This window comes from Hemiscyllium ocellatum, chromosome 9 (assembly GCF_020745735.1).
Source record: "Hemiscyllium ocellatum isolate sHemOce1 chromosome 9, sHemOce1.pat.X.cur, whole genome shotgun sequence".
Lineage (NCBI taxonomy): Eukaryota > Metazoa > Chordata > Chondrichthyes > Orectolobiformes > Hemiscylliidae > Hemiscyllium > Hemiscyllium ocellatum.
In genome coordinates, this window is record NC_083409.1 from 59,611,558 (window position 1) to 59,638,517 (window position 26,960).

At 41.8% G+C, this 26,960-nt stretch overlaps 1 protein-coding gene across 1 annotated transcript in view; it reads left to right on the top strand.

Moving 5' to 3' along the window:
• LOC132818514 (interleukin-23 receptor-like) overlaps positions 1–26,960 on the top strand; it is a 97,096-nt gene that overhangs the window by 60,068 nt on the left and 10,068 nt on the right. The window contains exons 9-10 of the mRNA XM_060829575.1: positions 3,728–3,859; positions 21,216–21,315. Of these exons, the coding sequence (XP_060685558.1) occupies positions 3,728–3,859; positions 21,216–21,315 (232 nt within the window). The remainder of the gene's footprint in view (positions 1–3,727; positions 3,860–21,215; positions 21,316–26,960) is intronic.

Genomic DNA, 26,960 nt, shown 5'->3' on the forward strand with positions numbered 1-26,960 from the left:
AGTTTGTTGTTCTACTAATACTGTAATTCGTTGACTTATATACAGCTTTGGAAAAGGTGCAAACAATATTTCTTTGAAAATTCTGTTGGATAAAATTTCTTCCTAATCATGGATACTGGAAATCTGAAATCAAAATGGAAGTCAGACACTCTGTACAGACAGAAACTATTAACCATAGAATATCATAGAATAACTATAGTGTGGAAGTAGGCCATTCGACCCATCAAATCTGTACCAACCCTCTGAAGACCATCCCATCCAGACACACACCTTTACCCAATCCCTGTAACCCTGCATTTCCATGGCTAATCCACTTAACTTGCAGTCCCTGGACATTAAAGGCAATTTAGCATGGCCAATCCATCTAACCTGCACATTGAGTCATAGAATTTTACGGCATGGAAACAGATCCTTCAGTCATCTTTGGACTGCAGGAGGAAACTGGAGCACCTGGCAGAAACCCATGCAGACACAGGGAGAATGTGCAAACTTCGCACAGACAGTCGACTGATGGTGGAATTAAACCCAGATCCCTGGCACTGTGAGGCAGCAGTGCTACCCACTGTGCTGCCAGAAATGGTATTGATACTTGAGGAAGGGATGGGAAAGACAGCAAAGATGTTCAGTATTCAGGAACACCACTTCATCCTGGATTCAACAGTGGGACCTAAGTACCATTCATAGGATCTGACTCTTGTCTCTCAGAGACAGATCCTACAAATGGTTACTTTGGGGAAGGTAACCACTCCAGGCTAATTTTCCAGATATAAAGTTGGAGGAAATATATGTATGTGTATGGAAGACTGCCTAATGGACCAAAAGGAAAGAACAAGACTAGATAGGAGGTTTTGGCCGGCCACAACCAGTGGAATGCCACAAGGGTCAGTCCTGTGACCTTAGCTATATTCTATCTATTAACTTTGAAAAGACAGAATAATGTGCCTGACTTGGATGAAACAAAGGCAGAAGTGCTGCAGATGCTGGAGATTAGAGTTAAGATTAAATCAGGAATCCTGATGAAGGGCTTTTGCCCGAAACGTCGATTTTTCCTGCTCCTCGGATGCTGCCTGACCTGCTGTGCTTTTCCAGCACCATGCTAATGTTGACTTTGATGAAACAAAGCTAGGCAGCCATGTAACCTGTAAGGAGAACAGATGCTGCAAAGTGAGACAATTAACTGACTGGCCAACATTATAGCAAATAAATTATAACCTAGGAAAGTGTGAAGTTATTCACTTTAGTAATTAGAATAGAAAAGCAGACCCTTTTAAATGTCATAAGTTTTAAGTCTTGACGTTGAGACATTGGCTGTACTTATACAAAGAATGAACAAAGTTAGAGTGCAGATAAAGTAAGTAAAAGAATGGCAAATGTTACAAGATCTTATTGCAAGGTAATAGGAGTACAAGAATAAGGAACTTATGCTATATTTGTAAAGGGCTTTGGAAGACCATAATTGGTGTGCTGTGTGCATTTTTGCACTTTCTCAAAAGAAGGATATGCTTGTTCTAGAGGTGGTGCAGCAAAGGGCACTAATTTGCTTCTTGAAATGAAAGGTATTGTAATATTGTATGAGTCTATGATCAGGCAAGCACATAGCTTTAAGAGAGTTAAGTGATTACATCAGAGTTGCATCCAATATTCTTGTGTCAATTCAGCATCACTGAGAGGGCAGTATCTTGTATAAAGGTAGAAGCTCCATCTTGAATGTCTGCTTGCTGTACTTTGCAATCCAAAATGAAAGCTAATTAGTCGTCCCAGAGCTTGAGTCCAAACTATACCCATGTCTGCAATTGTGTTAGAATGTATTTTATTGCTTTCTGTAAATGAAATCTTCAGGTATTTGTTCTCAGAAATGATTCAGTGTCAGTATTCAATTACAAGTGTTAGCATAATAGTAAAACCTAAAGAACATGGGTTGCCCCATGTATAGGTACACCTTTGAGTCTATACTCACTGGAGCTCAGAAGAATGATGGGCGGCACGGTGGCACAGTGGTTAGCACTGCTGCCTCACAGTGCCGGAGACCCGGGTTCAATTCCCACCTCAGACGACTGACTGTGTGGAGTTTGCACGTTCTCCCCGTGTCTGCGTGGGTTTCCTCCGGGTGCTCCGGTTTCCTCCCACAGTCAGGTGAATTGGCCATGCTAAATTGCCCATAGTCTTAGGTAAGAGGTAAATGTAGGGGTATGGGAGGGTTGCGGGTCGGTGTGGACTTGTTGGGCTGAAGGGCCTGTTTCCACACTGTAAGTAATCTAATCTAATGAGATTATCTAATTGAAACATCTATAATCTGAAGGGATTTAATAAGGTAGACAGAGGTTGTTTGTTTTGACTGAAGAATTTACTGTATGGGATAAGGCTCAATATAAGAAGTTGATCATTCAGAACAAAGAACAGTTTGTGAATCTTTGGAATTGTCTATCTCACAAGGTAATGTTTTATTGTTGAGTATATTTAAGGGTCATTGTTCATTCCTGATTGCCCTTAAGAAGTTGGTGGTGATCTTGAACTATTGCAGCCCTTTTTTATAAAATCATAGAACCCCTACACTATGGAAGCAGGCCAGGGAGAATGTGTAAATTCCACACAGACAGTTGCCAGAGGATGGAATCAAACCCAGGCCCCTGGCGCTGTGGGGCACTAGTGCTAACCACTGAGCTAGCATGTCACTTCTGTATCTGCACTCTAACTTTCTTTGTATGAGTATATCCAAGTTTCTCAACATCAAAATTTAAAACCTATGACTTTAAAAATACCTAATTGTATAGGTAATTCCATAATGTTTTTGAAAAGGAAGTTCCAGGATTTTGACCCAATGACATTGAAGAAACATTGATTATTATCCCAAGTTGGGATGGTGCATGACTTGGAAGGAAACTTGATGGCAGTGTTCCCAAGCATCTGCTGTCCTTGTCTTTCCAGGTGGTAAAGATTGTGCATTCAGAAGGAGCTGTCAAAGGAACTGTTGTGAGTTACTGCAGCACACTATGTATGTACTTAGGAAATCAATGGAAATGGGGAGAGAGAATTAGAAGTTGGATTGAGGCAGAAGATCTGCCAAGACCAGATTGAATGGCACAGCTCACAAAAATGGCTCACAGCCACTTTTTAAAAAAATTTAATGTTAAAACAAGAAGTCACAAGTTCCAAACTTGGTGAAATTAAGTTTGAAATGTTTAAAATTTAACTCCTACCTGTCCATTTTTGGATGTTAAAATTAGGCTTAATGTTTCAGGTCAAAGTGACAAAGCTTTTAAACAAAAACAAAATCTGGAAAAAAGGGATTGGAAAAGAATGAATGAGATGTTTGTAGTAATGTGGATGGCAGGATTGTGATTACACGAGTGATGGTGCAAGGCAAAAGGAGGTGATGTGACTGAACAGGTTTTTAACAAAAAAGTAAGGAGGAAGAATGAACGATTACAGAATTTAGTATTTCCCCAGTATTAGAAGTTTTGGTAATTTTGATGGCATAGACATGATTAGAATTCATCGGAAAATAAATAAATATGTAATCTTTCAATGATCAAAGTGCACGATGTTGTTCATTAAAACCAAAAGAGAAAATGCTGGAAAATCTCAGCAGGTCTGGCAGCATCTGTAAGGAAAGAAAAGAGCATGGATGATCCTTTGTCAAAGCTCTTTTGGTTTCAGATTCCAGCATCCGCTGTAATTTGCTTTTATTTATGTTGTTCATTAAAAAATTTTTTTTGTACTTTGTTAGATAATATCATAAATCCAACTGTGAGGACTTATTGGCTGACACTTGGTTTTGATGATGTTTACATTGTGTATATGACTGCGACAACAGCTGCAGGAGAAGGGGCCAAGGGAGCAGAGTTGGCCATCAAGCAAGGTAAGTGATGCATTGCACAAACCTTTAACGTCAGAGTGAACATACATGAGGGTGATTGGGGAGAATTTTTTTTCATAACTAAAAGCTAGTTCTGACATGCCCATTCTTAACTGAGGCATGTTTGAGGAATTCAATTTGTTGGAAATGTTACGTGAGTCACTGGATCATTACAAGTAGGGTCATAAGATGACAAGTGTGACATTCAGTAAGCCATTGAAATATTGAAGATACCATTTGGGTATCCAGAAGGGAGAAGTATCCAATACAAAAAGGAAGATCAAGAATGGCAATTTGAAGTCATTAGATCTTGAGATATTAGGTTTTAATTTGAGTCCACAGTTGATTAATTGATGTCATGTATCCTCAGTACCGACAAAATTTGTAGGTGTCTTCATGTTCTCCATGAATGGATGTTCCTCTGGTTTACTTTCTACCAGGTGTTGGCTTCAAGAGACTGAGAGAAACTGTCTTCAGGTTCTGTTACAAATCCATTTTCTTCTCTCCGCTCTGCCCAAAAGCAGTTTGCCTGTAAACCAATTCACTTAGAGTCATAGAGATGTACAGAATGGGAACAGATCCTTTGGTCCAACTCATCCATGCTGACCAGGTATTCTAACTTAATCAAGTCACTTTTGCCAGCATTTAGTCCATATCCCTCTAAACCCTTCCTATTCATATACTCATCGAGATGCCTTTTAAGTGTTGTCATTGTACCAGCCTCCATCACTTCTGTTGGTAGCTCATTCCATACACGCACCATCCTCTGTGTGAAAAAAGTTGCCCCTTAGGTCCCTTTCAAATCTTTACCCTCTCATTCCAAACCTATACACTCTAGTTCTGGACTCCCATATCCCAGGGAAAAGACCTTGTCTATTTACCCTATCCATGCCCCTCATAATTTTGTAAACCTCTATAAGGACACCCCTCAGCCTCTTACATTTCAGGAAAAACAGCCCCAGCCAATCCACCCTCTCCATATAGCTCAAACCCTCTAACCCTGGCAACATCCTTGTAAATCTTTCCTGGACCTTTGCAAGTTTCACAACATCCTTTCTGGAGGAGGTATACCAGAATTGCACACAATTTTTGAAAAGTGGCCTAACCAATGTCCTGTACAGTCGCAACATGACCTCCCAACTCCTATACTCAATGCTTTAACCATTAAAGGAAATCAAACCAAATGCCTTTTTCACTATCCTATCTACCTGTGACTCCACTTTCAAGGAACTATGAACCTTGTCTTCAAGGTTCCGAGGTCTTCTTGTTCAGCAACACTCTCTAGACCCTTACCATTAAGTGTATAAGTCTTGCCCTGATTTGTCTTTCCATAATGCAGCACTTCACATTCATCTAAATTAAACTCCATCTGCCACTCATCAGCCCATTAGACCATCTGATCAAAATCCTGCTGTGGTCTGAGGTAACCTTCTTCGCTGTCCACTACATCTCCAATTTTGCTGTCACCTGCAAATGTACTAACTAAGTTTCTATGTTCATATCTAAATCATTTATATAATAATAAAAAGCGGTGGACCCAGCACTTATTCTCGTGACACAGCACTGGTCTCACTTTTCTGCTCTGAAAAGTGACTGTCCACCACCACCCTCTGTCTTCTACATTCAAGCCAGTTCTGTATCCAAATGGCTAGTTCTCCCTTTAATCTGCGTGAAGTAACTTTGCTAACTAGTCTTCCATGAGGAACCTTGTCAAACTCCTTATTGAATTCCATATAGATCATGTCCACTGTTCTGCCTTCATCAATCCTCTTCATTACCTCTTTAAAAAACTCAGTTAAGTTAATGAGACATGATTTCCCATGCATAAAGCCATACTGACTATCCCTAATCAGTCCTTGCCTTTCCAAATAATGTAAACCCTGTCCCCCAGGATTCCCTCCAACAACTTCTACTCCCCCCACCATATCAGGATCACTGGTCTATAGTTCCCTGGCTTTTTCTTACCACCTCATTTTTTTTTTAAGCTGGATAACCTACAGACATCTTGTAGCCAAACTTTTGAAACTTCCAGAAACGTGCAACTCAAATAGGAAATGTATATCTGAGTTCTAATGCATTTTGATAACAATGTTAGTTTCAGTTCAAACTGATTCTTGTTCATTGATGGTATCATGAATTTGGCTAAAACTGTTCAGGTGACCAATACAGCTATCTTAAGTAGTATTTTTCCTTTCAAAAAAATTAATGTCTGAAAGTTCACTGCTTTTTAAAATCAGAAGAGTGAAGTCAAATATTAATAGAGGTAAAAATGGACTACCACATTCCTCCCCACCAGAGGTAACAAATACAACAAGATTTATTTTTTGTTTTTGACAAACACTATATTGCAAGATCACTATAAACTGACAACAAAAAAAAGGAATGACATCAGACATACAATCTGTAAGCACTCGCTTGATCTTAAACTGGGTCCAAAATCTGCTTTGGGAACCGTTCTGGGTTTTAACTTTCACTTTTCAGTTCTAAAATACATGTACCAAATTTGAACATTTTTGCAAGGTTGAATTCTGCAAGATCTGCGGGTGACAGTCTCACATTTGACTCCTATGGAATATCTCAAAGAGACCTTGGAGTGCAAGTGGAGTCGCAAGTAGATAGGATAGTGAAGAAGGCATTTGGTATGTTTTTCTTTATTGATGAGTATGGAAGTTGGGAAGCCATGTTATAGCTGTACAGGACATTGGTTAGGCCACTTTTGGAAGACTGTGTGCAGTTCTGGTCTCCTTCTTATCAGAAGGGTGTTGTGAAACTTGAAAGGGTTCAGAAAAGATTTACAAGAATATTGCCAGGGTTGGAGGATTTGAGCTACAGGGAGAGGCTGATTAGGCTGGGGCTGTTTTCCCTGGAGTGTTAGAGACTGAGGGGTGACCTTATAGAGGCTTATAAAATCATGAGGGGCATGGATAGGATAAATAGACAAAGTCTTTTCCCTGGTGTCAGGGAGTCCAGAACTAGAGGGCATAGGTTTAGGGTGAGAGGGGAAAGATTTAAAAGGGACCGAAGTGGCAACTTCTTCATGCAGAGGGTGGTGCATGTATGGAATGAGCTACCAGAGGAAGTGGTGGAGACTGGTACAATATTTAAAAGGCACCTGGATGGGTATATGAGCAGGAAGGGTTTAGAGGGATATGGGGCAAATGCTGGCAAATGGGACTAGATTATGTTAGGATATCTGGTCGGCATAGACGAGTTGGACCACAGGGTCTGTTTCCATGCTGTACATCTCTATAACTCAATGAATCTATAGGATATCTGCACTTGCATCCTACAGCCCATGCTCATTGAACTTTACATCAATCTAATTGGATTAGTTGAAACTTGGTGTTGTTCCTTTGATCTTCCAGTGATAACATGGTTTACAGCTCATTAATATACCCCTAGCTGTTTCCACTAATAATGGCTGCCATTCAGTATGCTCCCTTTACTTTTCCCTTTTGTTTAAGGAATGGCTGTTCGCCAACCAATTCCACTTTCCCTGGAATATTACTACCATCAAGTGGATATTCAGCTTCTGCTACACTACCCTGTGGCTCTTCCGCTAAATGAGTCCTCACCTTCATTTTCTCCTGGCCTGTCTGAGAACTACTTGTGTCCCCCTGGAAGTCAATCTTGGAGGTATCTGTGCTTGAGAAATCCAGGAATGAACAGAGGCAAGAGCTCCAAAGATAAATCCTTAGAGCCCTCTTTGTAGGCCAGTAAAGCTTTTTATTTATACCGATCACAACGGCCATATATCAAGAGATTTTCTCAAGCCTCCTGCAAAGTCTGACAGCCCCCTCAACCTTCACCTTCAACTCTTTTCAGATTGTCCTGTTCAGCCTTATCTTACCTCTTGACCTCTCGGTTGCCATCTCCCAGACTAAATCCTACTCTCTCCCAATTGCTCGGAAGCATTTCTAAAGATCTGCAGCTTCCTGCCATTGCTTTCTTGCCCAGCAGTTGGCCATTGTTAATCTGACCAGCTGCCTCACAGGAAATGGGCTAAGAAAATAATAATGAGCTCCTGTAATTCATGCCTGTGGAATTTCCAATCTTCAGGCCTAAAAGAAGATCTACATCTGTTCCTTCCCATCCCCATTAACATCAGGGCCTCTCATCCTGATCGTCTCATCAGGGGTAAGTCATCAGTGCAAGCTAATATATCCTACAAAAACGGGTGCCCTCTACCCTCCAAATCTTGATAGAGGTCTGAAAAGAGCATAACTCTGAATGGGTTATACAGTATTGAATGCTATTTGGACTCTAATATGCCCCAATTACCTTTCAAGGGCTGATGAACTGGATAGTGGCAGGTGCATCTATATAGTTTAACTAGATGACCTCCTAGTGAACTGTAAAACATGGGAAACACAGTTAAAACAACTAGAAACCATTTTCTGGAAAATACAGTCGGCTGACCTGGTGGTCAATCTTACAAGCAATAGTTCACTTGGGCACAAGTGATGAATCTTCGACACCTATTAGTCAAGATTAAGTATTGCTGAGCATTGCTAAGGTAGACGTAGCAGTACAGTTTTGCATTCCCACAACAAAATAGGAAATTATGAAGTTCTAGGTAATGTATAAGTCCTACCAAATGTTCATCTAATACTTTAGTACTGTTACTGCATTGCTGACGGTCCTCCTACTGAAAAAAAAAAGTATTTTGGACTGGGAAATATTAAATTGCTTTTGAAAAGCTTGAAGGCTTGTTTTACAAATGAGCCTCTGCATCAGCTTCAAACTTTGAACGAACATCAAAGTGTCACCAGGGAAGGCCTATTCTCCCTCAGGAAGATAAATCCAGAACAGAGATAGCAATTGGCTACTTCTCCAAAAAGTAAACAAACATCAGAAATTGTATTGCGCAGTAGAGAATGAAACCCTCAGTTCATTATTGGCTCTCAAATACTCTAAGATATATAACTGGAATGGGTACAGGGACCACAGGCTATACTGACCACCACCCATTAACGTTTGTGAAAAAGTTAAAAACCGAGAATATTAGATTATTCTGTTAGAACTTGCTTCTTCAATGACACATTAAAGTCTCCCACATTTCCTAGAAATCAAATGTAATTGTAAATCCCCTGCAGAACATTTAAAGACCCAGTTAGAATTGAAAATAATATTGGCCAAGTCTGAGAGAATGGATGTACTGTGAGAGTGCCTGCTATATATATTCAATTCTTTTCACTCTTTAAAGTGAAATGGGAATGGACCTTGTATCTTGGAAAAGGTCAAGTGTTGTAACCACAGTGTAGAATCACAAAGTACTGAGATTTTTAATACGTAGTTTCAAAATGTAGTTTTCAAGGAGGTTGATATAACCAAAAAGAGGTTGTCAATATAAATTAAATGTTTGTCTGGAGAGAGAGAGAGAGAGAGAGAGAAAGAGAGACTGATAAGATGTAACACCAAAATTGTCAAAGAAACTTTAAACAGACTGAGTTGTGATCGCTTGTGACTACAAAGATAACAAGAGACTGATGACACTCTATTCAATAGCAAACCATCCCCAGTGAATGATATCCCAAACTGCAGCTACATCGTGTTTTCCCTTCTGAAAAATACACAAGAGCAGATATTGAAAAGTAAGTAAGGGATGGCATGGTGGCTCAGAGGTTAGCACTGGTGCCTCACAGCATCAGGGTCCCAGGTTTGGTTCCAGCCTCAGGCGACTGTCTGTGTGGAGTTTGCACATTCTCCCCGTGTCTGCATGTGTTTCCTCCCACAGTCACAAAGATATGCAGGCTAGGTGAATTGCCCATAGTGTTAGGTGCATCATTCAGAGGGAAATGGGTCTGGGTGGGTTAGTCTTCAGAGGTTCGGGTTGGGCCAAATGGCCTGTTTCCTAATTTTGAGTGCTGCAAACCAGTTACAATAGAAACACAACAACAAATAACTCTCATTGCTGGAATTTAATATTATCAGGCATCAGAACTACAGATTTTCAAACAATCTGCAAAACTAAGGATCGTGCAGCTGACCGTTCTCCTACCAATGTCAACAATAACCTCCACAATATCCAACTGTCTGTTCTTCACAAACAATTCACAACTGTCCATATATCTCAAAATATTATTAAAAATCACACAACACCAGGTTATAGTCCAACAGGTTTATTTGAAAGTAGTAGCTTTTGGAGTGCTGCTCCTATAACCACCTGATGAAGGAGCAGTGCTCCAAAAGCTAGTGCTTCCAAATAAACCTGGTATTGTGTGATTTTTAATTTTGTACACACCAGTCCAACACCGGTGTCTCCAATCAAAATAGTATCTTTTTGGACTCACATGTTATTTTTAATCTGAGTGTCTGTGCACTGGGTAACCAATTCTTCTCTCATTTAATAATTAGCAAAGACACTCATTTTGTTAATTCAAGAAAGGCTGGGTTCTTTTAAAATAAAAGTTCATTTGCATCTTGGAGAAAGGAGCCCTTGGGGAAGGTATTGTTTTAAATAAATCTTGTTAAATCAATCTGTCCATAATCATAATAAACATCAGCCAGGGTGTGGTCAAAACAGGGGAAAGGGATTCAGACCTCTGTGGCAGTCCAGGCTAACAACACTGGAAACACTGACAAAAGCTCACTCACTGGCCAATAGGAGATGCTGAATCCCTTTCCAGTAGAACAAGGTCAGCAAGGATCGGCATAAACAGTCACATCGGCATGTGGGCAATGAAACTTTGCATGATTTGGAATAGAGTGTAGGAGATCGGCAATGGACACATTAGAGATAGCAATTCTAGAAGTGACTGAGATTTGAAAAGCCCTGACCATGGGGCTAATGAAATAACACAGGGAAGTAATTTTCAAATTTACTTCTAGACAAGCTTGCACAGGTTATGTTTATTTCTATTTCTGGTCTCTCTAATATAGAGGCAGACTCTTCTTCCATAATCATTATTAATCACAATCATTATGATCCTTGTGATATATCCAAGTCAGGATGGTGTGTGATTTTCAGGGAAAATTGGAGGTGATGGTGTTCCCACAATATTCCTGGAAAATTGGAGGTGCCGGTGTTGGACTGGGAGGGAGCAAAGTTAAAAAATCACACACCAGGTTATAGTCCAACAAATTTATTTGGAAGTACTAGCTTTCGGAGTGCTGCTCCTTCATCAGATACCTGTGGAGCAGGATCATAAGACACAGAATTTATAGCAAAAGATCACAGTGTCATGCAATTGAAATGAGATATTGTACAAACTTAGATTGCTGTTAAGTCTTTCATCTTTTAGAATGGGTTGCAGGTTTTGGTTCATTAATATGCAAATCTCAGAACTTCTTTTGAGTCATGTTTTCAAGATAACTTTAGGTTTTATATTAAAAAAAGGTGAATCTCAGCTCAGACAATATATTAAAGGTGTGAGGTTTGACTTATGGGGATAGCCTCAACCAAGACTCTGGGTTCATGTCACACTACAGGTGACCCTACTACACTATACGCCCTCTCACACACACACACACACACACACACACTCTTCGTAGACCCTCTCTCATATACACACTGTCTCTCAGACACACACACAAAAAAACCCCACACTCACAACCATGCACACACACCATCTATACTCACACCATCTCACAGACTTACACACAGTCATATTCACGCACACATTCTACCAAGCTCTCTCTCTCACACACACACACACGTCGATGGGGTGAATTTGTATTTGCAGATACATTCTATTTTTGCCCAAAAAGTACACAACCTGCAGGCAGTCAATTCATATGACATTTTATAAATCTCTCGCCCATAGGCCATCACCATAGTACAGAACAGGACCACACAAAAAAACAGCACTAAAAGAAAAAATGGCCAAACTAACACACATCAGAGAGGACACCACAACACACTCCTGGATTAGAAACCTCTCCCACAGACAGCTCACAGACACGGAAAGAACAATACTAGCCAAGGGACTCAACTACAACCACAGGGACGCCAAGACAGCAGACTTCCTAGCAGCACTAGAATGCACACTCAGAAACAATGGACTGACAGAAGAGACACAACAAACAGTGAGATAAAGTATTGTATCCCTGATAACAAGGAAAAGACAAACACATAACCTCAACACCAAGGAGAGGGAAGCACTAAAAACACTAAGAAACGATAAGAATGTAATCATACTACCAGCAGACAAAGGCAGAAAGTGCAACAACTACTTGTAGATACCAACACCTATCAAAAGAGAGAGTTTGACCCCACCCCACAGCTCACCAATAGGATGAACAACATACTGAGGAACCTACAAAAAAAAGACAGATAACCAGGTTTGACCTACAGAGAATGAAACCTGAAAGCAACAACACCCCCAGATTCTATGGACTACCTTAAGTGCACAAACCAAATATCCCACTCAGACCCATAGTATCACTACCAGGGACACCATCACACAAACTGGCTAAAGAACTACAGCAGAAACTGAAACACCTGATCAGCGGATCCAGACACTCTGTACAGTCAACACAGGAATTCTTGGACATCATCAGAAACATACACACAGACAACGAAGAAACTATGGTCTCATTCGATGTAACGGCACTGTTCACCTCTATCGACAAAACCCTAGCCAGAGAAACAATAGCCAACCTGCTGGGCATACAGAACGGACAAGACAGGGAACCTATCAACAAAGACTGCATACTCAAACTACAGGACTTATGCCTTACAACACACTTCACATTCAACAACCAAATATATGAACAAATCAACGGCACTCCCATGGGCTCACCCCTCTCTGGACTCATAGCAGAAGTGGTAATGCAAAGGTTAGAACAAACAGTTTTACCGCAAATTCAACCCAAACTCTGGGTCAGATATGTAGATGATACCTTTGTAATCATTAAAAACACAGAAATAGAGAACACACACCGGATCATCAACGCCACACTCACAAGAATCCGATTCACTAGAGAGGAAGAAAAGGACAATCAACTCCCATTCCTAGACGTGATGGTACAGAGAACACCGAACGGAGAATTTACCACAAAGGTATACAGGAAAGCCACACACACAGACCAAGTCCAAAAAAAAAATTTGAACATTTTATAAATTCCTACTTTGGAAATAGAACCAGTCTGACATAAGATTGGGATACAGACAGACTCTAACCTCACACCTTTATTAATTATCTGAGCTGAGATGTCATTTTTATTTTTGTAAAACCTTAAATTATCTCGAGAATGTGACTTAAAAGAAGTTCCTGGATTTACATATTAATGAACTGAAACCTACCACCCATTCTAAAAGATGAAAGATCTAACAGCAATCTATGTTTGTTCAATATATCATTTCAATTGCATGGCACTATGATCTTTTGCTATACATTCTGTATCTTATGATCCTCCTCCAAAGCTACCTGATGGAGAGCTGCACTCTGAAAGCTAGTACTTCCAAATAAACCTTTTGGACTATAACCTGGTGTGTGATTTTTAACATAATATTACTATTCTTGTGCTTCTCAGTGATGGAATTTACAGATCTGAGAGGTGATAAAGTAGGCTTGATAAACTGTTGTTGTATTTCCCATGGATAGTAGATAGTACAATCAACATTCATCATTCATCAGCTTAATAAGGCAGGGATCTATAAGGCAGACAGACACTATTCAAGAGTAAATAATGAATGTTCTTTGAAATTCTAAGGATTTTATCTACTTGAGGGAATGCTCTTTGTTATTGAAAGTAGCAAGCTTTACCTTGCTTCTGACATTCAGCTCTTGTAATCGTATCTGGTTAAGATTTCTACCAGATCACGCAGCAAATTGTTTGAATAGAAATTGAACTGAGTATTGACAAGGATGTTAATGGGCAATAGATACAATTAGAGAGTCATTGAGTTGTCTGGCATGGAAGCAGACCCTTCGGTCCGACTCATCCATGCTGATCAAAAAACCTGAATTAATCTAGTCCCATTTTGGATTTGCCCCATATCCCTCAAAACCCTCTCTCCACCACTCTCTCTGGCAGCTCATGCAAAAACACACCACCCTCTGCATGAAAAAGTTGCTCGTTAAGCCCCTTTTAAATCTTTCCCTTCTCATCTTAAACTTATGCTCTCTAGTTTTGAACTCTGCTACGCTGGGAAAAAGACTTTGGCATTTTAATGATAAATGCCTGCATAGTATTGTGTACACTTTGATAGAAAATGTGTGTTGTAAAATGAAACGTACAGTGAAAAATAGGTTTAAAAATGTTGATTAATCATAATTTACTAACTGTGCAAAATTAAGATCCATGGCTAGTTGTAAAAATATCCATATATGAAAAACATATTGTTTTAAGGTGCTGTAAATAGAAAATATCTCTATATGTGCATATCATATTTTATTTTAGTAAGATATCTGCCTGTGTTATGAAAAGATTTGTATAGCTTAGTGTTTTGCAGCTCAGAAAAGCAAAGGCTGTGATAAATTGTGGCAGTGCTTTTGATTCGACCTGGCATATTTCAGCTCAAATCACTGTGTGCTCAATGGCACCTATTTCCCAGAACTCAGTTTATTTGTTTTGCTGAATACTGTCATAGTTGTGTTGTCATAGTTGTATTTAATTTTTGTGCATGTGGTCATATCAATGTGGGACGAAGTCCTCCAAAGTCAGCCAATTCATGAACTCAATCTTGATATACTAGTGATGCTTGACTTTTTATATTCAGTTTTTATATTTATATCTGTATCCACTGCCAGATAGTTCTCACCTAAAAATATTGCCACTTGAGCCCTCACAAACTAGCCATGGTGTATTGTATTTACTCCATTCTCATTTTGCCTTTTTTTTTCAAAATGTCTGTGTGTGCTATAGCTGGAGTAACAAAATAAGTTGTCATTTGTTCAAACTAAATTGCTGATTATTGATTTTTTTTATTACTTATCATTGTTCCTGAAGAAAGTAACATGATCAAGATTATAATTTGTTGTGAGTAAGATATAACTGACAGGTTTCTATGTTTATTGGATAAATATAAATGATGTTTTTGCTCTCCATGCTGCCATTGTCTACCAATGGCTTTTGACGTACCAATAACTATTTCATTTGAATGCATATATAAGCATTGGCTCTCTTTTGAGTACAGGTAGGACTTACCAGTCTTTTGATGATGTGACTATTGAAAAAAAACACACATTAATTGATACAAAAAAAATCCAATACATTAGCATTGCTTAAATTAATCATTTGTCAACAAAGACTTTACTGAAGTGATTAATCTGTTGTGTTACAAACATAGCCATTCAAGAAAAAATTGGAAGTGTCCATCAATAGATACAACTTTGTGAAAATGATAGTTTGCTGATAGATTTTTTTTTAGATTAGATTGTTTACAGTGTGGAAACAGGCCCTTTGGCCCAACAAGTCCACACCGACCCGCCGAAGCGCAACCCACCCATACTCCTACATTTACCTCTTACCTAATACTACGGGCAATTTAGCATAGCCAATTCACCTGACTCGCACATCTTTGGACTGTGGGAGGAAACCAGAGCACCCGGAGGAAACCCACACAGACACGGAGAGAATGTGCAAACTCCACACAGTCAGTCTCCCGAGGGAGGAATTGAACCCGGGTCTCTGGTGCTGTGAGGCAACAGTGCTAACCACTGTGCCACCGTGCCACCCATTTGTGTGGGGGGTTCCTGCAAGATGGGTCCAATGAAGCAGCAATACATTCTTAACAACTTGGCCTGTCTTTGTTGCCCCTACACTTTTGCCAAGAACTAAAGTAAGAAGGGAATTACCAATATGTTCCCACTTGAAAAGCAAGTGGTGTTAGGAGGTGGGGCTAGGTGACTGTCAACCAATCAGGAGACAGCAGAAAGGCCTTTGGCATAGCAGATGGCAACAGTAATTTTTTTAAAATCAAGATGTTATTATTGAAAAACAATTTTTACAACATCTACATTGTGTTAATAGCCCCACCAAACTTCGGTTTTGCATGGGTGATGAGTTTATGTTGTGTTGCTGGATTGGAAGTTGGGCCAAGTGACCAGAAAAGGCCAGTTCCTAGGATGGGCTGGGCTGTAAGCCTGCTGGACATTCTGGCATCGAATTCACACCTTGAAAGTAAAACGTTGAAAGAGAAAACATTCCTTCTGCTTTCATCCTCTCACTCTTCATGTGCCATCCATGCCAACATGTTTCTATACAACAATGGCCTCTCGTATCCCTATGCCAATCTACCCAATTTCCATGACGCTGAGGACCTTCTATTCCAATCTGCTTGTCCCCATGATCCCTTACCAATCAATGTCATGGCTCTTTAAAGCCAGGTGCTGTTCATATCTCCTACCGACCTCCTTCTCTTTTGATACCAACTCATCTTTATGAGCGTTAATGAGGAGACATTGTGACAGGAAAGAAATTTACCAGTCTTTTGATGATGTAAATATTGAAAAAAACATACATTAATTGATACAAAAAAAGCACCCAATGCATTGGGCTGACTTAAATTTATCCTTTGTCAACAAACAGTTTACTAAAATGATTAAAATCTTATGTCACAAACATTGCCATTCAAGAAACAATTGGAACTCTCTGTCAGTAGGTACCACATTGTGAAAATGATAGTTTGGGAAATCAATCATGCAGCACAAATATTATAATGGTTATATATGACCACATTGTTATAGAATCATAGGATCATCAAAATGAGACAGCACAGAAATAAGTCATTTGGCCTATCTTGTCAATGCCAACCCAAAGACACCCCAGTATGCTTTCGAATCCCATCTTTCCACACACAGTCTACAGCCCTGCAGCTTACAGCACTTCTTAAGAGTCTCATGCCTCTGCTTCTACCACCAATTCAAGCAGCAAATTCCAGAGATCCATCACTCTCTGCATAAAAAATGTCTTCTTCACGTCCCCTCTAATCCTTCTGCCAGTCAATTTGAATCTAAGACCCATGGTTTTTGAACGCTCTGTCAAGGGAAACAGGTTCCTCCTGTCCACTCAATCTCTATCCCTCACAATTTTGTGTACCTTAATCAAGTCACCCCTTAGCCTTCTCTGTTCCAAGGAAAACAACCCAACGTGCCAATCTCTCCTTGTAGTTACAATTCTCTATCCCTGGCACTATTCTACCAAATATTCTCTGCACTCTCTCCAGAGCAATTATGTCCTCCTGTAATGTGATGACCAAACTGAACATAATACTCCAGTTGTGGCCTCACCAGTGTCATGCAGTTTCATCGCTTTATATCTATACTTTTGTATTCTATACCTCTATCAATGAAGGAGAACATTCCATATGTCTTATTTACATCCTTATCTACCTGTACTGCTACCTTTAGGGAACTATGCACTGGCACGCCAAGAGCTGTCACTGCATGTACACTTCTCATTATATTCCCATTTATTGTGCATTCCCTTTAATGGTTTGACCTCTCTAAATGCATTACCTCTCAATTATTAGAGGTGAACTCTGTCTGCCACTTTCCTGCCCACTCCACCAACCCATGAATCACAGAAGGTTGGTCTGCAAGTGCAATAAGTGATGAGGAAGGCGAATGGAATTTTATCCTTCATTGCTTAAAGGGATTGAGTTTAAAAGCAGAGAGGTAATGTTGCAGCTGTACAAGGTGCTGATGAAAACTGTGTACAGTTTTGGTCGCTTTCCTTGAGAAAGGATGTACTGGCACTTGAGAGGGTTGGCTAATGAGGAGAGACTGAGTAGATTGGGATTATAGTCATTGGAATTCAGAAGAAGAGAGGGGATCTCATAGAATATACCAATTTATGAAGGGAATGGATAAAATAGAAGTAGAAAGAATGTTTCCACTGGCAGGTGAAGCTAGAACAAGAGGGCATAGCCTCAAGATTAGAGGTAGCAGATTGAGGACTGAATTGAGAAGGAACTTCTTCACCCAGAGGGTTGTTAATCAGTGGAATTCCTTGCCCAAAGGAGTCATAGAGATGTAGAGCACGGAAACAGACCCTTTGGTCCAACTTGTCCATGCCAACCAGATATCCCAACCCAATCTAGTCCCACCTGCCATCTCCAGCACCCGTCCCAAATCCCTCCAAACCCTTCCAATTCATATACCCATTCAGATGTCTTTTAAATGTTGGAATTGCACTAGCCTCCGCCACTTCCTTTGGTAGCTCATTCCATGCACGTAACACCCTCTACATGAAAAAGTTACCTCTTAGGTTTTTTTTATATCTTTCCCCACTCACGCTAAAACTATGCCCTCTAGTTCTGGACTCCCCCACCCCAGGGAGGAAACTTTGTCTATTTATCCTATCCATGCCCCTCATGATTTTATAAACTTCTATAAGGTTATCCCTTAGCCTCCGACCCTCCAAGGAAAACAGCCCCAGCCTATTCAGCCTCTTCCTATAGCTCAAATCCTCCAACCCTGGCAACATTCTTGTAAATTTTTTCTGAAACCTTTCAAGTTTCACAACATCCTTCCGATAGGAAGGAGACCAGAATTGCATGCAATATTCCAAAAGTGGCCTAACCAACATCGTGTACAGCCGCAACATGAGCTCCCAACTCCTGTACTTAATATTCTGACCAATAAAGGAAAGCATACCAAATGCCTTCTTCACTATCCTATCTACCTGCAACTCCACTTTCAAGGAGCTATGAACCGGCAGTCTAAGATCTTTTTGTTCAGCAACAGTCCCTAGGACTTACCATTAAGTATAGAAATCCTGCTAAGATTTGCTTTCCCAAAATGCATTTATCTAAATTAAACTCCATCTTCCACTTAGCGAAAGTAGGTACTGCAGTTGCTGGAAATTAGAGTCAAGATTAGAGTAGTGCTGGAAAATCAACGTTTCTGACCAAAGCCCTTCATCAGGGATGAGAAGCCCTTCAATCCTGATGAAAGGCTTTGGCTCAAAACATCGATTTTCCTGCTTCTCAGATGCTGCCTGACCTGCTGTCCTTTTCAGCACTACTCTAATCCATCTGCCACTTCTCAGCCCATTGGCCCATCTGATCAAGATCCCATTGTATTCTGAGATAACCTTCTTCACTGAGGTAACCTCCAATTTTGGTGTCATCTGCAAACTTACTAACTGGATCTCTTATGCTTATATCCAAATCATTTATATAAATGATGAAACATAGTGGACCCAGTCCAGATCCTTGTGGCACTCCACTGGTCACAGGCCTCTCATCTGAAAAACAATCCTCAATTACCACCCTTTGTATTCTACCTTTAAGCCAGTTGTGTATCCAAATGGCTAGCTCTCCCTATATTCCATGAGATCTAACCTTGCTAACCAGTCTTCTACAGGGAACCTTGTCGAACGCCTTACGGAAGTCCATATAGATCACGTACACCGCTCTGCCCTCATCAATCCTCTTTGTTACTTCTTAAAAAAACTCAATCAAGTTTGTGAGACATGATTTCCTACACAAAAAGCCATGTTGACTATCCTTAATCAGTCCTTGCCTTTCCAAATACATGTAAACCCTGTCCCTCAGGATTCCCTCCAATAACTTGCCCACCACTGACATCAGGTTCACTGGTCTATAGTTCCCTGGCTTGTTCTTACCACTCTTCTTAAACAGTGGAACCACGTTAGCCAACCTCCAGTCTTCCAGCACCTCACCTGTGACTATCGATGATACAAATATCTCAGCAAAGGGCCCAGCAATCACTTGGAGTAAAAAATGAGGTCTGCAGATGCTGGAGATCACAGCTGCAAATGTGTTGCTGGTCAAAGCACAGCAGGTTAGGCAGCATCTCAGGAATAGAGAATTCGACGTTTCGAGCATAAGCCCTTCATCAGGAATAAGAGAGAGAGAGCCAAGCAGGCTGAGATAAAAGGTAGGGAGGAGGGACTAGGGGGAGGGGCGATGGAGGTGGGATAGGTGGAAGGAGGTCAAGGTGAGGGTGATAGGCCGGAGTGGGGTGGGGGCGGAGAGGTCAGGAAGAGGATTGCAGGTTAGGAGGGCGGTGCTGAGTTGAGGGAACCGACTGAGACAAGGTGGGGGGAGGGGAAATGAGGAAGCTGGAGAAATCTGAATTCATACCTTGTGGTTGGAGGGTTCCCAGGCGGAAGATGAGGCGCTCCTCCTCCAGCCGTCGTGTAGTTGTGTTCTGCCGGTGGAGGAGTCCAAGGACCTGCATGTCCTCGGTGGAGTGGGAGGGGGAGTTAAAGTGTTACTCCCCCTCCCACTCCACCGAGGACATGCAGGTCCTTGGACTCCTCCACCGGCAGAACACAACTACACGACGGCTGGAGGAGGAGCGCCTCATCTTCCGCCTGGGAACCCTCCAACCACAAGGTATGAATTCAGATTTCTCCAGCTTCCTCATTTCCCCTCCCCCCACCTTGTCTCAGTCGGTTCCCTCAACTCAGCACCGCCCTCCTAACCTGCAATCCTCTTCCTGACCTCTCCGCCCCCACCCCACTCCGGCCTATCACCCTCACCTTGACCTCCTTCCACCCATCCCACCTCCATCGCCCCTCCCCCTAGTCCCTCCTCCCTACCTTTTATCTCAGCCTGCTTGGCTCTCTCTCTCTTATTCCTGATGAAGGGCTTATGCTCGAAACGTCGAATTCTCTATTCCTGAGATGCTGCCTAACCTGCTGTGCTTTGACCAGCAACACATTTGCAGCCCAGCAATCACTTCCCTAGCCACCCACAGAGTTCTAGGGTACACCTGATCAGGTCCTGGGGATTTATCCACTTTTATGTGTTTCAAGACATCCAGCACTTCCTCCTCTGTAATATGGATGTGTTTCAAGATGTCACTATCTATTTCTCCGCATTCTATATCTTCCATGTCCTTTTCCACAGTAAACACTGATGCAAAATTTAGTAACTCCACACAAAGGCCGCCTTGCTGATATTTGAGGGGCCTTTCTGTGGAAGTAGTTGACGCTACTTCAGTAAATGTTTTTAAACCTAAAGTAGATTATTTAAAAAAAAGGAATTAAGGGATGAGGTGAGAGCGCAGGTAGGTGGATCTGAGTCCACAAAAAGATCAGCCATGATTTTAGTGAATGGTGGAGCAGGCTTGAAGGGCCAGATGGCCTACCCCTGCTCCTAGTTCTTGTGTTCATTTTGGAGCTTAATCCTGTGTATTATCCACAACACGGGTATTTTTGTGTTGTTTGTGAATTTCCCAGTTGTGCCCTCCATGTTCAGGTCCAAATCATCATTTATAAAATAAATAGCAGGGGTCCCAACGCCAAGCCAAAATACTGACCTTCTGTCTTTTCGGATTTACAGCACCACCCTGTTTTCTTCATTGCCTTTTTAGTTGCCAATTTGCAATAGTCGTTGGTTTTTATTCTACTATATTGCGGTTTTAAAATCAATATTTATGAAAGATGATAATTATTATTTATTTTGAATTGATTTCTTCATTGTTGGAAATTTTAGACTATTACAGCATTGCTCTTCCACTTCAACTAAGTGTGGCGATAACCATTCCATCGGCTTTTCTGTTAACTCTCACATTTGCAAAATCAGTCAGACAAAGGTAGGTTACTTGCTTTGATTTAACAGAATATTTAAATTGCACAAAGTATTAAAAGAACGTTGTTTCTATTAGAAAATTTCCTTCTAATTCAATTAATTTTGAGCCATATGTACCAAGTCTTAAAGCACAATTCTTAGTCAGGGTTGAATTAGTTGAACTTAGCTGGGGTGGTGGTACCAATATTCCATTCAGCTAAAAATCCAACATCCTAACTACAATCCTGAAATCATACACCCACTCTGCAAAATTGCCCTCTTTCATCCATAAGCTGTTCCTACTGCCACTGAAATGTGAGGTACAATGGGGACTTCAACCTGAAATTAATGGGATTGGATTGACTGGGTCTTTTATATTTTTTTTTTCTCTTTTAAACCCCCACACCACCGCCTAACTGCGGTAGTGCTTAGTTTTTCCCCAGCACCCATGTTGTGTGTGTGCAGGTGTGAGACACAGTGAAAGACACAAGGTGTACGAATCTTTATTTAATTTCCACCACCAGGAACATAGGAAAACACACAAGTGGCCAGTGACAAGCAGTGCCCTTCACAAAAGGGCATTGCTGTGTTATCAAACAGTGAAGGGGAGGGCAGGGATTAAATAAAAATAGAGTTGGAGGTGGAAATAATGCACTCCACTCCCTGCGACGCCCACCTCTCCCTGAACAACTCCAGGGTGTTGGTGGACACCGCATGCTCTACTGGGTCTTTTATATTTTTTTTCTTTCCCGGGCCCTAACATAACAGCGGAAGAGGGGCAGGCAGTTGGCCCTAACTACCCCCTCCACGGCCCGCTGCCTGGACCTGTTTATGGCCAGTTTAGCCAGGCCCAGACACTCCTGTTGTTTTTTTTCTTTTGAGAGACACAAAGTGCACAAATCTTTATTTAATTTCCACCACCAGGAAGAAAGGAAACACCCGAGTGGCCTGTGACAAGCAGTACCCATCACATCAAAGGGCAATGCTGTGTGAAGGGGAGGGCAGGGACTAAATCAAAATAGAGTTGGAGGGGGAAATGATGCACTCCACTCCCTGCGGCACCCACCTCTCCCTGAACAACTCCAGGGTGTTGGTGGACACCGAATGCTCCTTCTCCAAGGACATCCGGGCTCTACTGGGTCTTTTATACACTGCTTGAACTATAATTTTCATTGGCTGTCATCCAATTCCAAGTATTTCCCTTTAAGTGGAGAAACTTAAGGTCCCCTTCTCTCTTTGCCTACAAAATTAAAGGCCATATATTTTATTTGCAAGTCTTTTAAGTTTGATATGAGTGATGAAAAGAACAATGAGTCATGGTCCTTGGTAAAATGGCTAACAGTTAATACCTAAGTTTGCCAAGGGATCAGAGTACAGTCCACACCCATAGAACTACAGTCTTCAAGGATAAAAGAGGATGGAAATTAGGGGAGACAAAAAATTTGTATTAAGTATTATTTAATTAAGCAAAAATGTCTCACAAGAATTTATTTCTGCAAGTTTGTAATTGTTTATGAAAAGCTCCAAAGGCAGTAGGGTAGCGTATAATATTATAAACAATTCAGAGATGAATTATTAGTAATTGGAGCATATTGAACAGTATGCACTTTTAATATGTAACTGAAAATAACATAAAAGTAAACTTTACTGTATAAGATAGAAAGAAAGTTTACCTCCGAAAAAGTCAGTATATGCACTGTTGCCTGTGATTACAACAGTGACAAAGTAAGTCAGTGGATGATGATTCCATGTACCTGTATGTAGCTCTGCCTATAAATGCTAGTTTTCCAAAAACCATTACAAATTGTTAAAATTCAGAACAATAAAATGTGCCATTGTAAATGTTTTTATTTGCATATTGTGGCTTCACTTATTGGTAAGCATAAAGCACTTCTGGAAACAGGAAACTAAAGAGGAGATACAGCACCAAGAAGACTTATCAGATTTTGTAAAATTTTTTTTCAAAAAGGTGAAAGATATTAATAGAAGTGGAAACTTGCCCCTCGTCAACCACACCCTGATTACATCAAGCACTCATAAGTGCCGACATAGAGAGAAAAGGCCTGTTTAACATGGTTAAAGATGCCCTCCAACGCATCTCGTCCACATCCCGCACCTCTGCCGTCAGACCCCACCCTCCAATCGTAACAAGGACAGAACGTTCCTGGTGCTCACCTTCCACCCTACAAACCTTTGCATAAACCAAATCATCTGCCGACATTTCTGCCACCTCCAAAAAGACCCCATCACCAGGGATATATTTCCCTCCCCACCCCTTTCCACCTTCCGCAAAGACCGTTCCCTCCGTGACTACCTGGTCAGGTCCACGCCCCCCTACAACACACCCTCCCATCCTGTCACCTTCCCCTGCCACCGCAAAAATTGTAAAACCTGCACCCATACCTCCTCCCTCACCTCCATCCAAGGCCCTAAAGGAGCCTTCCACATCCATCAAAGTTTTACCTGCACATCCACTAAAGTCAATTTTTGTATCCATTGCTCCTGATGCGGTCTCCTCTATATTGGGGAGACTGGGCGCCTCCTAGCAGAGCGCTTTAGGGAACATCTCTGAGACACCCACACCAATCAACCACACTGCCCCGTCGCCCAACATTTCAACTCCCCCTCCCACTCTGCCGAGGACATGGATGTCCTGGGCCTCCTTCCCCGCCGCTCCCTCACCACTAAACGCCTGGAGGAAGAACGCCTCATCTTCCGCCTCGGAACACTTCAACCCCAGGGCATCAATGTGGACTTCAACAGTTTCCTCATTTCCCCTTCCCCCACCTCACCCCAGTTCCGAACTTCCAGCTCAGCACGGTCCCCATGACTTGTCCTTCCTGCCTATCTTCCTTTCCACCTATCCGCTCCACCCTCCTCTCTGACCTATTACCTTCATCCCACCTCCTTTCACCCATTGTACTCTTTGCTACCTTCCTCCACCCTCCTCCCTGACCTATCACCTTCACCCCACCCTCACTCACCTCTTGTACTCTATGCAACTTTCTCCCCACCCCCACTCTCCTCTCATTTATCTCTCCACCCTTCAGGCACTCTGACTGTATTCCTGATGAAGGCCTTTGCCCGAAACGTCGATTTTCCTGCTCGTCGGCTGCTGCCTGAACTGCTGTGCTCTTCCAGCACCACTCTAATCCAGAAAAGGCCTGTTACTAATTCACAGGGCTGGAAATTCTAGATCCTCAGCAGCCTTACTGTCAGAGTTTGGCATTGGTGGAACTGGTAGGAAAATAAAAGATGCCTTAACCTAAAGATAATGTCTGTGAAATAACTCCATCCCGTCACCAAGTCACCCTTTATTTACATGTGCATAGTACATGACACTGACCCAGCTAGCACAGAGCTGCCTTCGAGACTGAACAGAACTCCTGAAACTCCTGTTTCTATCTGTCAAATAGGGCAACCTGATTAGGAATTCATATCTTACGAGGTCCACCTGGCTGACATTGTTCCAATCATTACATCCCTTCCCCTCTAAATCCTGGGACATAGGCTGGTTCTTTTCTCTGTATCACCTCCTGGGGCATTTTTGCACCAGGTCTAGTTGCTCTGACTCTGACTCTGCCTCGGATATTGGCTGCACATATCAGACTGTAGCCCAACACTTGCATCTGGAACATCTCAGCCGAAACTCATCTTCTTCAGGCAAAGGGCTTCAACATCTACCATGTCCATCCCATCCTCAGAAGCTCCTTCGATGTTATGAGGAGGGGGAGAACCCATGGGTTTTCACAGCCTTGCCGGCTGTTCTGAGGGGCCCTGTTTGCAAAGTTGAGCTTTCAAGTGGTCCATATGCTTGTTCAGGACAGTGTCACTGGACCTGACCTCACATCAACCATGCCTTTTACCCATGCAGGGCCATTCCCATGGTTATGACACCAAACTTTGTCTCCAGAAGTAAACTGCCTCTCTCGCCTAGAGGAGTCTTGTGTCTGGCATTGGCATTCCTGATTCCGCTTCACTCTTCCCCACAGGTCCAGAAAGCTCAAATTTAACCTGGTGTGGAGTCTTCTCCCCAATAGCAACTCTACTGGAGCACTCCTGCAGTTGCATGAGGGGTGGTCCTTCAAACAAACAGGGACCAAGACTATTTGGTATTAAGTGAAGCTTTAGGCTGTTTCTTTAAGCCTGCCTTCAAAGTGTAGACTGTTCTTTTTGCCAGACCATTGGATAATGGATGGTATGGAGCTGTCCTTACATGCCAAATGCCATTCAACTTTAAGAAAAACTCGAATTTCCTGTTGGTAAATGATGGCCTGTTGTGACAACACCTCTGGGAGTCCGTGTATTACAAAGGATGCAGGCAACTTTTAAATCATTATCCCCATGTTTGATGAATGAACTCTATTCATGTCCAACCACTTTAAATGGGAGTTTGCAATGACTAAGAATGTTCAGCCCATGAAAGGACTGGTATAGTCAACATGTAACCAAGTCTAGGTTTTACCTGGCTATTTACAAGACAGTACTGAGTGACTGGCAGTAATTTTTGTCTTTGTTGACATTCTGGGATCTGCCCTATCAATGTGGTCACCAGACATAACGTCTTGCCAACATCTTCATTTTGGACACTCCTGGAAGACACTGGTGGAGTTCAGCCAGTATCTCGCAGTGAACCTTGCTTGGGATAATCACTCTTGCTCCTCATAGTAATATACCATCCTGTATGGTGATCTGGTATTGCTGGTTTCAGTTCTGGTTCCGATGGGCCATTTGTTTCCCCCATCACCACTAGCTCTCTAAGTTTTGTTACGATGTGGTCTTTTTGTTCCAGTCTGATATTGTCAGTGGTGACTGGAAGGGTGTCCAGAAAGTTTAAAACCACCATCAGTAGTGTATCTGCCAGTGGCAGATGGCTCAAGACATCCACATTTGCCACTTGGCCCCCCGGATGGTGTTGTAAGCACTCAGAATATCGCTGCTGATTTTGACCTGAAGCTATGGGCAGCATGGCCAGTCCTCAACAAATGGCCCTAGCAGGGATTTGTGATCTGTTACAATTACAAATTCACATTCGTTAAGGTATTGGTGAAACTTTCTCACACCAAAGATGACCACCAAATCTTCCTTCTCAATCTGGGTGTATCTTCATTCGGTGTCAGCCAAAGTCCGGGAAGTCTATGGTATTGGCCCTTCCTTTATACTAGGCCTCCAGTGAGTCAACACTACCTTGATACCGCACAGGAAAGCATCGCATGTCAGTGCCACATCTCACTTGAGATTGTAGTGTGCCAACACCTTAGATGATGATAGCTGCTTCTTCACTTCCCTAAGGGCTATATCGTGGCTACGAGACCAATCCCAAGATTGACCCTTTTTCAAGAGCAAATGTAAGGGTGCCAGGATGGAGGCCAAGTTACGTATGAATTTCCCATAATAATTCACCAACCCAAGGAAAGACCTAAGTTCTAGTACAGTGGTGGGAGCCAGGGCACCTTTGATCACCCTCACTTCATCTTCCAACAGGTGTAACCCGGCCTTGTTGACTCTGTAGCCTAAGTCGATCACTTGGGGTGACTGGAACACATTTTTCCCTCCTAACGTGTACCCCTTGGAGAAACATTTAAACACTATGTCCAAGTTCTCTAAATGATCTTTATTGGTCTTCCAGGTTATTAGCATGTCATCCAGATAAATGGTAACTTGGGGTAG